The 16,941-nt window shown below is 45.0% G+C and overlaps 1 protein-coding gene across 1 annotated transcript in view; it reads right to left on the reverse strand.

Annotated features, from left to right (window-relative positions):
* DCHS2 (dachsous cadherin-related 2) overlaps positions 1 to 15,471 on the reverse strand; it is a 108,584-nt gene extending 93,113 nt beyond the window's left edge. Inside the window, exon 1 of the mRNA XM_044430672.1 lies at positions 13,600 to 15,471. Coding sequence (XP_044286607.1) covers positions 13,600 to 15,471 — 1,872 coding nt within the window. The remainder of the gene's footprint in view (positions 1 to 13,599) is intronic.
* Between the last annotated feature and the right edge of the window lie 1,470 nt (positions 15,472 to 16,941).

Below are 16,941 nucleotides of genomic sequence, written 5' to 3' on the forward strand. Positions count from 1 at the left end.
TATCTATTCCATTAGTATACAGAGGGTAGATGGATAGTGCATTTAAAACTATATAATGTTGTTTTAGATACCACTTTTAAAGTGGTACTGCAGTACAAATGGTGCCTAGAAAGAAACATGCCATAATTGATGCTCACACATCATCACAAAACATGATGCTACACTGGCTGGCGGACTGTGTATTTATGTCATGAAAGTCATCATGCAAGTCGCATACCATATAACATAAAATGAAAAAGATGGAAAAACAGAACCAACCAGCTACATGAACAGATAGTGAAACACATTTCTGTGCATTTTCAGCTTTTTCTAGAGAATCAACAATAGCAGCTAATTTTCACACCTTCGATGTGCCATGCATTCAAAAAGCAATCTTTGTTGGCCTGCTGCCTTCTTCAGCCTCTGGCTCCTAGTTTCCTAACTCAGTGCTTATTTTAACTTGTCTTCTAGGCCCTTCTAATTACCCTTCCTCTCTGAAGAATCTGATTTATGAGGCTTTCTGCTTCAGCAGGACACCTCTAGATCCAGCACATGATAGTTTCATATACAGGTTTTCTTATTAAGAACGTAAGATCAATGCTGGATCAAACCCAAGGCCTATCTAGGCAAGCATCCTGCTCAAACACTGGCCAACCAGATGCCTCTGAGAAGCCCATAAGCAGGATATAAGTCTAAGAGCACCTTCCACTTGTATCACTAGCAACCAATTCTGAATATAATTTGAAAGAAATGATGTGCAACAGGGACTTCTAGAAAACAAAACTGTGATGTTCAAACATGAGCTAAAGTCATCTGCAGTTAAGCTCATAGTCATGGACTACAGAATGAACTAGATGAGCCACTGGTCTGATCCCACATGGTTTTCTTGTCCTTACAGTCTTATGCTCTAATGCTGCTTAGGAGATGCTCAGCAATTCTAACATCTTCACACAGTCCTGGTTCTAGGTTCTAAAAGGTTCACTGCTCTGGAAGTTTTATATATTATGCATGCTGGTGCCTATATATCTTCAGATGATCTTAATGCAGTAATGACCCCACTTTGATACCAGCTCCTAGGAACTTGTCATGTTTTCCCTAGCTCTGAACTTAAAAGACAGCTTCATCAGTTTGTGGACTGGAGCCTCTGTAATGCACCTAGTCTACCACAGAGTTTACGACTCTTAAAATGAAGTGAACCAATATTAAAATCCATGCACCATGCACCATGCTTTATAGTTGTGCACTACCTTAATCCAAAAAGCAATCACATCACAACATACCTCATTAGAATGGGCAGTTATGGGGCCCAAGACAAACACATTACTTTTCATTGTGTCCCACAGTATTTCAAAGTCTGTTAAAAAATGAAAGTATGTCACATCCTATAAAGTATTTTATAAATCTAAGATACATATTAAGGGCATGTTATAAGCCCGTTCGACACACAACTGTGGTGCGGGGAAAGCACAAGAATTCCCAGATCCAGATTTGCAAACAAACAAACAAACTTCTGAGCATAGTGCTATTTAATTTAGAATAGATCGATTCTAAACAATTGCCTACCTTTATCACTATCAAGAAATCCATCTTGGAAACAGAGCAAAATTATTCTGTAGTTTTACTGCTGTTTTAGCTAGTTCATGTGATCTGTCTGGAAATCCTCTGGGTTGAGAAGCAAAATGAAAATATATCCGAAGATGCTGTTCTTTTATTGAAACACTCATATTTTGCACATTACCACTGCAAGGGCTCATGACATGACTTACAATATAAAAATGCAGTGAGGCCTGCAGTAAGAGCGGTAGCCACAGCTAGATCATATACATGCAGCTGTGGATGTCTCTAACATCCCCAGATCATACATGCTGCCTGAAACCATCACATCACCTGTTACAGCTTAATTTGTATGTTCCCAAAGACTTCCTCTCTCGGTCCATGTTAAGATTCTGATCACGCAGATATCAGGAATTAAAATCAAGTTACCCTTTCTTGTAATGTTCTGCCTGATTAAGAGATCTGTAGATTATAAAAGCTTGTTCATGCCTGGTGACATTTGAGTTGATCAAACAAGAGAAACATCTATGCGGGCTAACAGAAGAACCACTGCATTAAACTGGGCTTGCCCCCAGGCAAGTGTCACAGGATTGCAACCTGCGGGTAACACATTTATATGATTTTGAAATTGTGTGTATTAAGTGGGTGTTTTTTTTTTTTACTGAAACTGTGCAAAGAATTTCCATAAATGTCTTGGGACTGAGGAAACAGACAAAGCAACAATCTTGTTTAAGAAGCCCATCAATGCTTCTCTTCATTTCTCCAAATGCTAGCAGAAAACAGGTTTTCCTTTTTACCATATAGAGGCATTTTTGCTAAAGTCCAACCACTCCTTGCCTGAGCTTGGCTTCTATTCCATATCTACAGTAAAGATTCTGAGAAAATAGGGCCTTGGTTTACTCATACTTAAATAATGGGAATTCTACTTGGGCTTTCATTCTACAATGAGTTTTTAAGATAAAAGGCAACTTATTAGACCTATTGACCTGGTTTATTTTAAATTCAGTGGCTTTTATTAGAAAAGTTAAGCATGTCATATTTGTTTCTTCTATGCCTACCACAGAATGTTCAAGAGGCCATCAATTTTATTATTTGGTGCCACTGTACTTTTCAATTTCTCTTTTAATTTCTATTTGTTTACCTTGTAAAGTTCTGGATTTAATGTTTTCTTAGTTCTTTTCTTGAGAGAATAGGTTACTGTTTTGCCATCCCTTTTTAATAGCTTGTCACAGCTTACTTTAGTACTTGAAGTGAAAAATGTAAAAGGCCAGAGATTTTGCATTTGGCCCCCTTCCAAGCCACTACCCGTACCTGGTTCACAAAAGTGGACCTTGGGTTTTTAGCAAGAAACCAGAGATACCAGAGTCTCCAGGACCTTTCCTTGCCATACTGCCTCACTGAGAAAGGAGCCCTCCATGTCCAGGATTTGTGCCCAAAAGAATGTCTCACTTTTGGAGAGTCCTCAAAGCAAAAGATTGAGCAGGTGGATACCTCACTGGAGAACCAGACTGCCAGACTTCTCACTCTCTTGGACCCTCCCAGTGCCAGCGAATGGGTGGGTGGCCTGCAAGGCAAGTCCAGCTATCCAAGCCCTTGGTCAAGAAGTGTCCTTAGGAAAAGAGATGGAAGCATGTCTGCTCCAAGGAACCCCTTGAACTGGAACTGCACAGAAGAACTGTTCTTCTGTTGTATAATCTGCACAGCAGGCAAGAAGGGCTGGAACTCTACTGTCCACATGAAGCCCTTCCAGTGAGAGAAGAAACAATTTACTACCCCTCTTGATTTGCAACCTGAACTGAGGACTCACCTTGCCTCATGGGAGGGCAGGTCCTGCAAGGCATACAAGTAGCACAGCAATTTTCCATTTCAGTAAACAGTACACAGAGCACATGTGTTTCCAAGGTAAGCAGCCAACACTGAAAACAGCTGTAGTCCCCCCTGCCTTGCCATCCCTACTTGATGTACTTCAGACAGTGGCAACACACAGAGAAAGTCCTCAGCAATTGCAGTGAATGAGTGGACTGGAGAAGAACAACTATTTGGGGATTAAATCATGTTGTTAACCTTTAAGATGCTGAAAGTGTTGTGTTTGTCACAACAGTCTAACATGGCTAGCCCTCTGGAAGTTGTAAAATGACCTCCGCTAAATACACTACATTTCTTTATTGCAGCATGTGTTAAAAGAAAAAGAGCTTTAATCTGTATAAACTTTCCTGAGCTTCACCACCAGGCCAAGAGTTATAGGGAAAACATATCAAAGCCCCTCAAGCAAAAATCAATGAAGATAAGGAAGCTTTATTTAAATCCAAAAGGCATCTTAACCTCAGAGAAAAATGCTAATAAGTCATATTCGGCCTTTGTTTAATTTCAGTGTGTTTTTCAGGTCTTATGCTGACAAGAAACAACTGGCTTGCTAAGCAGAAAACAGAATGACCTTGTGAAGGTCATACTGCCGCAGTCAATTGATTGAACCTTAATTCAAGTCATGGACCAGGGAATTCAGTAAAATGTAAATTAGGCCACCAAGTGACACAGCATGGAATGAGCAATCAGCACAGCGTTCTCCCCTCCCCCACACAACCCTGGAATCAATGGCTTCTTCCAGTTACAATACATGCGCAAGAAATGAATCAGATTAACATTATTAAGACAGGAATAATGGTAGCAGGCTGGTTCAATGGAAAATACTGTGGTGCTCATGAGGAAAAAAGAAATCAGCATTTGCAATTAGTCTAAAATGACCTGTTAAAAAAAGAATGCGAAGCAAATCAAAAAGAATATCTTAAGAGGTACAACAGAAACATTATTCCACATTTTTGTGAAGTGCAAAGAAGCCACAAACTGCTATAAGGCTCTCAAGATAGTTTTCTATTCCACAAGTCTCACCTTGAAGATTCATCAGCCTTGCAAACACACATGTGCATGCACAAACGCACGCATTCACAGCCCTTTAAGAGATAGAACAATGCACTCTGACGTTTATCTATGTCCTAATGTCAGATCAGGACACGAAGGGGTCTTATGCACCTGGAAAGAAAGGGAAGCCACCCTGAGTTGCCCTTTCTGATGTAAAGGTGGGATATAAATCAAATAAATAAATAAAACACAAGGAATACTGGGCTGCTGGTTTTACCAGACCATGAATACCTACAATGCAAAGCCACCCTTGCATCCACCCACTTTATGTCCGGAGATGAACTCAAGGTCTCAAAAGCTCAACAGCTCTTTCAAGTATGGAAGACTGTCCAGTTGTTGTTGTTTAAAAAGAAAGCATCATCTTAGCTAGACTCTCTTATGCCTTCTAACCAAAGTGGAAACAGATTTTAGCCAGACTTCATAGGCATACCACATTGTTTCTGCTCAGATGCATATACCCAGCAGCAAGTCCCAAGCTGAATTTACATGATTTTAAAAACATTGTTTCCACTGGTGGTATTGACAGCTTTCAGATCTACCTCCTGATAAAGCTCCATGCTATTCTACTTTTTACAAAGAGATGCCTTTTTTCAGCAGACTGCAAAAGTACTTAAAGAAGAGCAGGAACAAATGGATGAAAGTGAGCTAATTCTTCTTTTATAAAATCACAGTGCTGAAATGTACAGATTTTAGGGTTGGCTTCTAAGAAGTGCTAACTGAGTGGCTTCAGAGGTTCTAAACAAGAGAAAGTGAGAGGAAATGGGTTATCCTCTTTGCACGATTGTTAAGAACACCCCACACTGATGCTGTGCAACCTTTCTACATTGGGCTACGTTTGTAGTTTTTCTACACCTGTGTCACACAAATCACTCCCTGTAGCAAGGAATGCAAACCATCAGTTTTAAGCTTTCTAAATAAATACAGACCATCCATAGTAACAGAATATCTAGTTTAGCAGGTGATTAAAATGCTTTGCAGATCTGAGGTATTGATATTGATCTCAGGAATACAAATCAGCCCCTTTCCTTGAAAGTACATCTGAATCCAGTTAGAAGAAAAACAGAAACACAAAAGGCAAATACTATTTTCCAGCACTTTCCCTACACCCTGAATGAACTTCTGCCAAACTAGAGTTCCTAGATGTTCTTAGGCACTCCCCCCATCCCAAACCTGTATGGCCAATGGTCAGAGATAACAGGTGTTACAGTCTAACTACACCAGAGAAAGACTGACCTATAGTACTGTAGCACACCTGATATTTATTTATTTTTCAATTTATATCCTGCCTTTTTCCAACAAAGGGCTCAAGGCAGCTTACATCTCCTCCTCCATCTTATCCCCACAACAACCACCCTGTGAGGTAGGTTGGGCTGAGAGTCTGTGACTGGCCCAAAGTCACACAGTTGACTCCATGGCTGAGTGGGGACTAGAACCCAGTCTGTCTGAGTCCCAGTCCCATGCTCTTAACCACTACACCACACTGGCTCTCCATCCTAATATAAGGGATTAGCCATAGATTCAATCACTGGATCAAAATACCTGCTTTTCTTCTTAAGAAGCATGAATCACCTGTAAATTTCCATGAAATTTTCACTCAGAAATCTTATATGATGATGACACATTTATAATACAAATGTAAAACACTTTCAAACTCTACTATGTTTGTTATTAATATAATATTTATATTATAGTATAGCATTTATATTCCATCTTTCTTCTCTTCCGAGGAGCCCAAGGTAGCTTATGTAGCTTCATTTTATCTTCACAATAGCTACCCTGCAACGTAGTTGGTTTGGAGCTATGGTGCTGACCAACAGCCATCCATCAGCTTTTAATATTACAGATGTGCAGGCAGCCTGTGCTTCCCTTCCCTTCCAGCCTTGTGTTCATTGGGTCAAAGCTGCTTTGTTCAGATGGACCCACAATGTGAACTGCTGGTTCTGCTGCTTTACCTTCCTGCTGCTTATGGTCTTGCTGTTGATGCTTTTATATGGTTACCTTCTTATTTTTGATAACTTTTGAATGCATTCATCCTGATTCGGAAAGAGAGATTCACCAGCAGAAGCCACTTCCATGGCTACCTCCCATCACACAGGCATCAACCTCACAATGCTGCAGCAAGCTCTGAGGCAGCTGGATGCATCGCTTAGGGAATTTCTGTTGCCAGCCCAAATCACCAGGTGTTATCTGTGGTTATGTTCCTTCCAGGCAAGTCTTGTTTTGTCCAGTTGCCCTGCCTCGTTCATGGACTTTTACAAGTGGACCACGCAATGACATTTCCAATTTGTAGTCTTCCCATGTTTTCCCAATGCTTCTTTCATCTTTTTTTTTCCTTGACAGTTAAAGAAAATGTTAAGCAAGCAAAGGGAGAATACCTGTACCGTGTTTTTGATTAGCAGCACTAACAGCTCTCTGTCTCATAGCATCCTAATTCCCCTAGACAGCAAACTATGAAAATTCAGATCTAAGCACAATTGAGTCCAGAATAGAACGTTTTCCTTACAAAATCCTGATACAGTGATGGCAAGAGACAACTAATAGCAAAACTTATAGCAAAACTATGGGGTGGCATACAAATGCAATAAATAAATAAATAAACCAAAGTTAAAGCATCTGCTTCTTTATGTCAATTGTACATGAATGACTGTCTTCCTTATTTTGTTCTTTAATATCTGAAATACATTACTAGCGTCCAGCAGGTGCAGGCTACAAGAATGTAATTGCTTTTTTATTAGTCCTAGTTTTTAAAAATGATTGTCATAAAAATGCTGATACAAGTACTGCTTTGTATGTGACTACAATAGCTGCAAAATTATAAATTATAGAATCCTGGAACATCAAACTAGAACAGAATATTGAGAATGCCAAAATGAAAGAAACATATGGGGAAGTGTTGCTGAAAACCAATTTTCTGCTTGCCAATTTGTGACTTTTTGGCGTTCTCCTACAACATTAATTGCACATTATACACATTCGTAGTAGTTCCAGAACATTGTGAATGTGCATAAGGTAATGCGTGACTGTGGAGGTAACAAACGAAGGAAGCCAATAAAAAAATATATTTGATTGAAAGAAAGCAAACTATCATCAAAATTTATAGAAGCTACTTTTCCAATAGACACTGAACTAAAAAAAAATTATAGAAATTAAATCCTAAAAGTATTGAGAGAAGGAACTCCTGTTTGACCAAAGCCTTTCCATTTCTCCCCACAAAACCAAGACCCTGCTCTACATCCAGCACTATTCCAAGAGACTTCACTGTTCTAACAGACGTCATAGGAAAGAGGGAAGCCCCACTGCTTGAGTAATTTCTGATGGCAGTTCTCTGGTTCCCAGCCTTATAACGATTGCTGTAAGCACACACTGAATTGTTTGCCAACAACCAACAGAACACATGCTCACTCCCATGGATTTGGAAATGCAGCAGAAGGGAACATGCTTGATGGTTCCCACATGCCTACCCACTTCCACACAAAGATAGCTTCTCCGAGTTATAACAGAGTCAAAATGGAAGTTCACCCAACTAAAGAAGATTGGAAAAATAAGATAGCTGAATATTCAGTCATGGCAAAACTAACTAGTTACATAAGTAGAAGACACACTGAAGAATTTAACAATAAATGAAAAGCTTAATATATACTATTTACTTAATAGAGCTTGTAAAAATATCATTACTCAGTTATAAATACAAATGCTTTGTTATATAAAATCAAATTTAAAGGAATGGAAAATAAGTCAGCATTAAGAATTATAAATTAGAATAATTGCTCTATAAGTTTCAATTAAGTACTGATTAATTTAACTGAGTGTAGAAGAGATAACAATTACTGATTTTTTGTGAACATTTTTGATCTTGATATCTTATGTAAAGTTTGTTTAAGATCCCTTGGTACCAGTTTTAATTTTTCTGTATTCTATTTCTAAATGAAAGTAATAATTAAAAAATTAAAAATACTTTCTCTCTGGGTTGTTGCCATGTCATCCAAAACCAGAATTCTGGGCTGTTGACAGACAAATAATCCAGAGTTAAACTTATCTATAGCTTATAAATAACTTTTAAAAAGGCTAGAAAGAATGCAGACCAGTTGTTTGCTAGATTCACTGAAGGTATGACAAGTACCAAGATTTAAGTTAAAACCGGGTAAATTTGGATTAACACTGAGAAAACATCCTGACAATAAGGGCTTTTCTGTTAGGCATCTAGTGTTCTCATGATCCCTCATTCAAGAAGTGTACATAACCTTTTCACAACACTGTCCTCTAAAGCCTTTTCCTGTGTTTTCTAGCCTTGTCAGTAAGGAATGTAGAGCAGGGAAAGTCTGGTATTCAATTTTAGATCCTGATAAACTGGAACAAACCTCATGAGAAGTTGCACGTCCATAATAATGCAGCTTTACCACAGCACCACCTTGTGGCTGATTATTAGAATATCTCGATACGCAAAGAAATACAAATCCCAAGAACAAACCAGTGAAAATGGAAAAACCCTCAATGCAGCAGAGGATTAAACTCCTCGTGCATAGAATTCCTAAGAGCAGCGGAATAATGCAACAAAAGGCATAATGTGCACCCCTGCTTCACCCCTTTCAGAGAAAAGCACCCCTCGCCCAGCCAGTGCTTTTCACTGAAAGACGAAACAGGCATCTCAGACCTAAATCAAGGACATTCTTGTGGGAGGATAGAATCATAGAAACAGAGTGAGTCAGAAGGGATCTCCCAGGCCATCTAGTCTGACTCCTGGCTCCAGCTGGCTCCGCTCATGACATACCTACCTTGTGCACATCCAGCCTATCCTTGAACACCCTCACCAGTGGGTCTTCAACACCTCCTGTGGAAGCCCATTCCATTTCCATGCAGTCCTGTCAGGAAGTACTTCCTGGCATCCAAATGTAACTTTGGTTTCCTGAGCTTTGCTCCATTGGAACGTGCCCTGCCCTCTTCCACAGGGGAAAACAGGTCTCTACCCACCTATACCCACCTCAGTTCCCTCAGTCTTGCCTCATACCACTTTCCCTGCAATCCAGCCACCATCCTTGTGGCCCTACGCTACATCAATTCCAACCTGGCTATAGTCTTCCTGTACTGTGCAGCCCAGAACTGAACACAATACTCCAGTTGCAGGCTCCCCAGAGTAGTATGAAGTGGCAGTAATATCTCTCTTGATTTTGAAGCCATGCTTCTGGCTATGCAACTAAGGGTGGCGTTCGCCCTCTTAACCACCGCATCACACTGCTGACACGTGTTTAGCCTGCAGTCAACCAGTACCCCAAGATCCCTTTCACAAGCGCTGCTCATCAGCCATTTGTCCTCTGACCTGTACTTATTATTAGGAAGATTTTTCAGATTTGAACACCACCTTTCCGCAAAATGCTGCTCATCAATACAAACTAGGTACATCACAGTGTAATGATGTAAGGAGTGATTGAGAAGAGAAAGAGTGAGATACTTCCATCAAAAGTTATTATTATACATTGTTTGCTTACTAAGAAAAAGTTACAGAACATCTTGAAACCGATACCTTTAATGTACACATAAAATTTTATTTTGTTTATTGTTAATTCAGTCATAGGCTGTTTGAATACCAGTGTCTCATCCTCAGGACAACATAGTCCAATGAACTCTTATAGCTTGGGCACAATTATTGAGGAAGAGGCTAATTAATAAGATTAAGAGGTTAATTAGTAAGGCAGTTTTACATCCTGAAAGAGAGGAAAATAACAAGAAAGTTAAAGACACACCATATCCACACAAGTTATAGAAGAGTACTCATGATACTCCGGATCTCTCAAAATGCATAAAAGCAGCCAGCATATAGATATGCTTGTAGCAGAAACAACTCAGACCTTTCCTGTACTAATGTGTTCATCTGCAGATGAAATATTTCTTTTAGAGTGCATTTCTGGCTTGGCTTTCTGGTGCGGTAATAACTCCATTCCACCTGGAGCCTTTCCAGTCACATATTCCCACCCTATTCATGCTGTTGCTGAATTAGTTTATAATCCGTGTACTGGTGCCCAGTGCACTACTTGCCATCCTCAAACTCTAGGGTGTTTGCCAAGAAGAATGTGCTAGCCAGAATGTAAGGGAGATCCCTCTCTCCATCCCTTCACAGCCCTCAGTGCTGCCCAAAGATCTGGTCCAGAATTATTTCCAGCCCTCAAGAACAGATTTTGAGGATACAAGAGTGGAGAGGGCCTGTGGAGGAAGAGAATCACTCCTTCCTAGTTCTGCTGCTGGACCTACTTCTGTCAGCAGAATGATACCATTGGATACAAGCTAAGGCAGCAATCCTGTAATGCTTGAGAACATGTCAATGGGACTTACACCTTACTAGGCAACATGCACTGGATCGTGTTGCAAAGTATTATTTTTATTTATTTATTCAATTTATTTAGTAAATGTATCCTGACATGACACATTGAAAAACAGATTAGAAACAGTTGTGGAAGATTTATGCAACCAAACAGCATCTTTATCATCAAAGCAGTTAACACTAAGATGTTAGTGTCAGCATCATTTGTTGTAGGGACAACAAATTCAGGAACACTGTCTGCATAAAGCACTCATGTCCATTCAAGTCCAATACAGTTTGTCTGTCTTTAAACTACGAGCATAAGGCACTTGCTCAGATAGTGCAAGGCAGCGTTCCACCTCCAAGCCACATCACTGCTTCTCCAGCACAAGAACTTAACACCTGTGGGCCAATAACCTTTGACCAACAAGACATCTAGAGCATGGGTCCTCAAACTACGGCTCGGGGGCCAGATCCAGCCCACCATGCCCATCTGGACCCACCATGTGTGCACCCACGCACACACACGCCGCCGCCCACCTCGCCCCACACAGAGGGAGGCAGTGGTTTGCTCGCTTGGAGAAAACTATCTCCAAGTGAGCAAGCTGCTGCCTCATGCACCCGCCTTGCGGCACATGCCCGCCCCTGCCCCGCCTCGCCACACACCCTGCCCGTGCCTCAGAACACGCACCCACACGCACCACTGGCACCACCTTTCTGGCCCGCACACCCCACCAGCACCTTTCAACTGGCCCCCTGGTGAAAAAGTTTGAGGACCCCTGATCTAGAGGAAGCTGAACATGAGAACATGGCCTTCTTCTACTGTTGCGCCCCAGTGACTGGTAGTCAGAGGCATGGATTCTGGTGGTTACATAAAGTCATCATGACTAGCATCATGGCCATCATACTAGAATACTGTTAGCACTACAGGATATGCGTTTATCCCACAAGTGATCACTTCTAAGTGACCATTTCCCTTATCCTTGAAGTGCTGCCCACTTCCCTGAGGCCCTCATTCTCCATGACAGCAATTACCTTGAGAGCCACACTTTATCACATCCCCAGAGGTCTGGTCCACAAATCACTCTCTGCCTCGTTCAGCATCTCCAGGTCAGCAGATAATTGGGGCTTGCTCCCTGAGCTACATACACAGCCACAACTTCTGTCTAGCACATGCTCCCACTAGCTTTCTTTTGATATTTTGTTTAGTGGGCTTCAGTTGTGGGAATTCACAAGGACTGACTGCCCTGGCCTTCTTACCCAGGTGCTTAACTTGCCTGTCTCTTGGCACTTTGCAAACTCAGGTTTCCTTTCATGCACTGAAAGCTGGGCTCCTTCCTTTTGCCTTACCGTACTTCTGAACTCCCCGCTAGCTTCTTACAATTTATGTTGCAGCCAGCTATGTTAGAAGGAACCATGGCAACAATAAGTGATCGGCATAACATCTTAACCAAAACAGGCAGGCTCGGCACTAGCTTGCAGACACAGGACTCAAGGCAATTACTAAGGAAAAGGAGAACCACCTGAAATAAGTAGATAGTTGCCATTTCCCAATTGGACTTGTGCAGTGAAATGCAAACCCAATAATTGTCCCTAGAACCATTCAAGGAAATGATTTTCAGCACTTTGTAGCTGAAGTCTCAAATCATCAGGTTCGGCCAAGACTAAAGTTTGTCCCTGAAACATTGCTTTTGACAATAGAATTGTCTAAGGTTTGGAAATCAAAAAGGAGTCACAATACTTTGATACCAATAAATCATCTAGTGAAAGGCACTACCCTTTCTCTTCAGTGATAAGCCACTTGAAAGTGAAAAGAACCTTACTCCATGCAAAATGCAAGGCAGCAAATTCAGTCTCCAGAGCCAGCTTAGCCAATCTGTTCATCCATGAACAAGTATATTCAGATACCACAAAGGCACAAGAACTGTCACCTTTTTGGAAACAAGAGTTCAGTCAAACAAAAGATGTAATAAAATGACTACAGAATGACTCTGGAGGTATGGGCCATGAACATGTCACAGCCCAGCAGTAAGATGACATTTTCCCACTTCTTGGAGAGAAAAAGAAGTTTCCAGACAGTGGTCCACTCCTATTCCATCCATTATCCACAAAGTGTAAGCAGTCATGGCAAAACAAGTCAGCCCTTGGTGGCTTCACTCTTTCCACCTACAGCCAGCTACCTGTACTTACCTGCTACCACACAGTTTGCATATAACAGCAGCTAATAATGAGTTAATTACCTCGTGAGTTGCTACAGTACCTCTTGGGCATGTTCTGCAACCATTTTGAATATTGAAATTGAGACTGTTTAGGGGGTATTACATGATATCTGAAACCAGACACTATAGACTAATCTTCACTTACCCCACAGTTAACCTACAATTAGTTGACCCACAATCTGCCACCAGTACATACAAACCAGTCCTATGGTTACACTTTGCAAATGTCACTGTGCAGGCAAGGTAGGTGTGTGATGCTGTGCTTAACCTTCTCCTATGCAGAGATATCTAGGGACACATGCACATGAAATCCTAAATAACTTCTGCTTCTGTTTCAGCCCTGTAGACGATGGAGTCTAATAAAGAATTGGTCTTCTTCTGCCCCTTGGTGAAATTTCAACAGGTGCAGATTAACAATGCACATGCTACAGCAATTTGTAAAATTGTGCTGTACAACCATTAAAATAACCTTCCTTGACATGGAGCCCTCCAGATGTGCTGGCCTGATGAATGAAGAGAGTTGTAGTCCAACACATCTGGAGGCTGCAGGATGGAGAAGACCACAGGTGCCCTGTGTGGCGTGGCAGCCCCCGCTTCTGCTCTGCATCGCCAAGGATGGTCTTGCTTCCTCCTCCTTACCTGCAGCAGGCAGTGCCCGGCCGCGGAGTGCTCAGCCAGGCTGGCGTTATAGACCTGGTGCTCGAAGACGGGCTCGTTGTCGTTGGCATCCTCCACGCTCACGCTCACCAGGCACGAGGCGGAAAGCGGCGGCTCGCCCAAGTCCCGGGCCAGCACCACCACCTCCAGCACCGCTTCCCGCTCGTGGTCCAGGCCCGCCCGGGTGCTGAGGACTCCGGCAAGCGGGTCGAGCTGCAGCAGAGCTGCGTGCGGCTGGTGGGGGGCCAGGGCGTAGCGCACCTGGGCGTTGAGGGAGCCGGGCTCGTCGGCGTCTGCGGCGCTGAGGCGCAGCACGACGGTGCCCGGCCAGGCCGCTTCCGAGACGGCGGCGCGGTAGCGAGACTGCGCGAAGACGGGCGCCTGGTCGTTGAGGTCGGCCACGCGGAGGACGAGCGCCCGCTGGGAGGAGAGGGGCGGCGCGCCCGAGTCGACGGCCACCAGGCGGAGCTCGTAGCTGTCGCGCGTCTCCCGGTCCAACGGCCCCTCCACGCACAGGAAATAGACGCCGCTGTCGCCGCCAGAGGGCCGCAGCGAGAAGGCGCGGTCGCCGCCCTGGAGACTCAGAGCCACGGAGCCTCCCGGCGCGCCGCCGCCCGCCGCCGCCTCCTGCTCGTCCGGGTCCGAGACGGACACGCGGGCCACGTAGTCGCCCGGCCGCGCCCCCTCGGAGACGCTGGCGCCCGCCTCGGTGAGGTAGAGCAGGTGGATGGCGGGTGCGTTGTCGTTGACGTCGAGCACCTCCACGGCGACCAGGGCGGTGGCCACCTCGGGCTGGGCGCCGCCGTCGCGGGCCTCCACGGCCAGGCGATGCAGCGCGCGCGCCTCGCGGTCCAGCGGCCGCAGCAGGCGCAGCAGCCCGGTGCGCTCGTCCACCTCGAAGGCGGCGGCGGCCTGGGGGTCTCCCTGGCGGCGGCTGAGGCTGTAGCGCACCTCGCCGTTGGCGCCCAGATCCGCGTCGGTGGCCAGGACGCGGCACACCGGGCTCCCCACGGGCGCGTCTTCCCGCACGCGCGCGCGGTACTCGCTCTGCCCGAAGGCGGGCGCGTTGTCGTTCTCGTCCAGCACCTGGATCTCCACCCAGAGGCGGCCGCTGCGCCGCGGACTGCCGCCGTCCCACGCCTCGACCAGCAACCGGTGCGTGTCCTCCTTTTCCCGGTCCAGCCGTCTCAGCAACATGAGATCCAGCGTGTCCGGCAGGATCCCGTAGAGCAGTTGGAAAAACGGCCCTTCCTCCCTCTCCCCGCCCGCAGCCTCACCCTGGTCCCGCTGCAGGAGCGAGTATCCCTGCGTGCCGAAGCTGCCGGCGTCCGGATCGCGCGCGGCGGGCAAGCGGAAGGTGCTGCCCGGCGGGCTCAGCTCGGAGACGTTGAGGCGCACCGAGTCCCGCGGGAAGCGGGGCGCGTGGTCGTTCACGTCCGCGACGGTGATCCCCACCTGCACCATCTCCCCACGCAGCGTGGCCGCCACGAAGCTGTAGCGCGCCCGGCGCTCGCGGTCCAGCGGCCGCGCCGTGCGGATGATGCCGGTGTCCGTGTGCACGTGGAAATCGGCTAACACGGCCGACTCTCCGCTGCCTTCCGAGAGAAAGAACCCGCCCGGGTGCGCTTGCCCCGGAGGCAGCCCGGCGCTGATATCGCCCACGAGCGTGTCAGCCGGCAGCCCTTCGTCCACGGCTAGGCTGAGATTATAAACCTGTCCGGAGCAGTTCCCCGTAGAGCACAGGCAGAGCCAGAGTGGGATCAGCCATCTCGCAGTGGCACCGGCCTCGAGGAGGAGCCCTCCCTGCCGCCTCCGGCTTCCTCTCACCCCCAAGGCAAATGGCCGGGGTTCCATGCTCCTTTCGGCTCCGTTGCCTCATCCGCAGGCTCACCCGGTGTCACCGATAATGGCTTTCCTGTTTGCAGAGAGGTGCTTTGCCCAGCAGGCGCGCCTGTGGCTGAGGTGCAAGTACCAGGCTGGCTCTGTAGCGTTCTGTTGCTCCCTCGGCTCCTCGAACCCTGTGCTGCCCTGTTCCGGCAGCCTGGAATCAGGCTGACTGCATTCCTTGCCCCAGACAAAAAGAGAAAACCTCCACCTCACAGCATGTAAAAGTTCTGGTGGAAAAAGGCAGGGACAGGCTGCGTTTTGCTTGCTCCGCTGCTGCTGCTACTACTGATGCTGCTGCAGCCCTACTCCGGCTGCTCCCCTCAGCGTCTCTGAGCCGCTAACACACCCCCTCCCCATGTGACAACAGAAGCAGCCGAGGGCAATCTCCCATTCCAGGGAGGGAGAAGCAGCAGAAAGGCAGCAGGGAGCTGTCCCTGATTGCCCAGCCAGGAGAAGCGTTGCTGGGGGTGCTGCCAAGCATCAGGCAGGTCTGTGAGCAATCCCAAGTTACGCACAAAATGATGCCTGCAAAGCAGTGGTGTGGAATTGTAACAAAGCAGCTGTAGGCCTCTAGTCATTCCTGAGCCTATTACAAACTTAGGGATTAGATCAGGCATTTAGAAAATCGTGACCTGGGGAGGTACACAATACTGGCCAGTTAAACACACGCCCTTTGGAAGGAATACATGGAACCTGCAACAGAATGTTGCCGTGCGGAAGGTGTTTCTTCCTGATTGAATTTCATTCCAATTCCTGTTCCCAAACGTTTACCATTTTTCCCACAAAGTCATTCTGCATTGCATTGCCACTGAGCACATCCTGAGTCCCTTTGGGGGCCTTCCCTCTTAGAGGTATTTTAAAGGTTTCTGTTTTGCTTTTTGTTTGAATCCTTACAACAACCCTGGAAGGTCAGTTAGTATTCTTATCTTCCATGAGGCAGATGGGGAGACCAAGTTAGAGTGTGACTTACCTAGGTGCAGCAGGAAAAACCTTCTCGAACCTTCCTTCAGCCGTAAATGCACTAGCTCAGCCTTCTCCAACCAGATGTCTGCCAGATGTTTGAACTCCCAGAATTCTTAACCACTAGCCATGCTGTCAAGGTAAATTGATTTTCTATGCCCCCTGAACTGCTAAAAGACAGTATAACATTGGTAGAATAAACGTTCACCTTCTACAATGCAATGGATTAAAAACTTAATGGTACTCTCAGTATTTGAACAGGTGGTATATATATCCATATATTTGTGCATGGACACAATATGGCTATTTTGTCTGCCTTTATTGAGCTTATCTATAATTTTCAGTTTATTTTTGGCAGAAAATTTCATGTGTAATTTTGTATCTATTAGTTGACTTAGATTCATTCACAACTGCTTTTTTTCCCTTCTAATTTGTTTTCTTGAAATCTACAATGTAAAAAAAAATTTTTTTAAAGCC

This window comes from Varanus komodoensis, unplaced genomic scaffold (genome assembly GCF_004798865.1).
Source record: "Varanus komodoensis strain SLA01 unplaced genomic scaffold, ASM479886v1 scaffold21, whole genome shotgun sequence".
Taxonomy (NCBI): domain Eukaryota; kingdom Metazoa; phylum Chordata; class Lepidosauria; order Squamata; family Varanidae; genus Varanus; species Varanus komodoensis.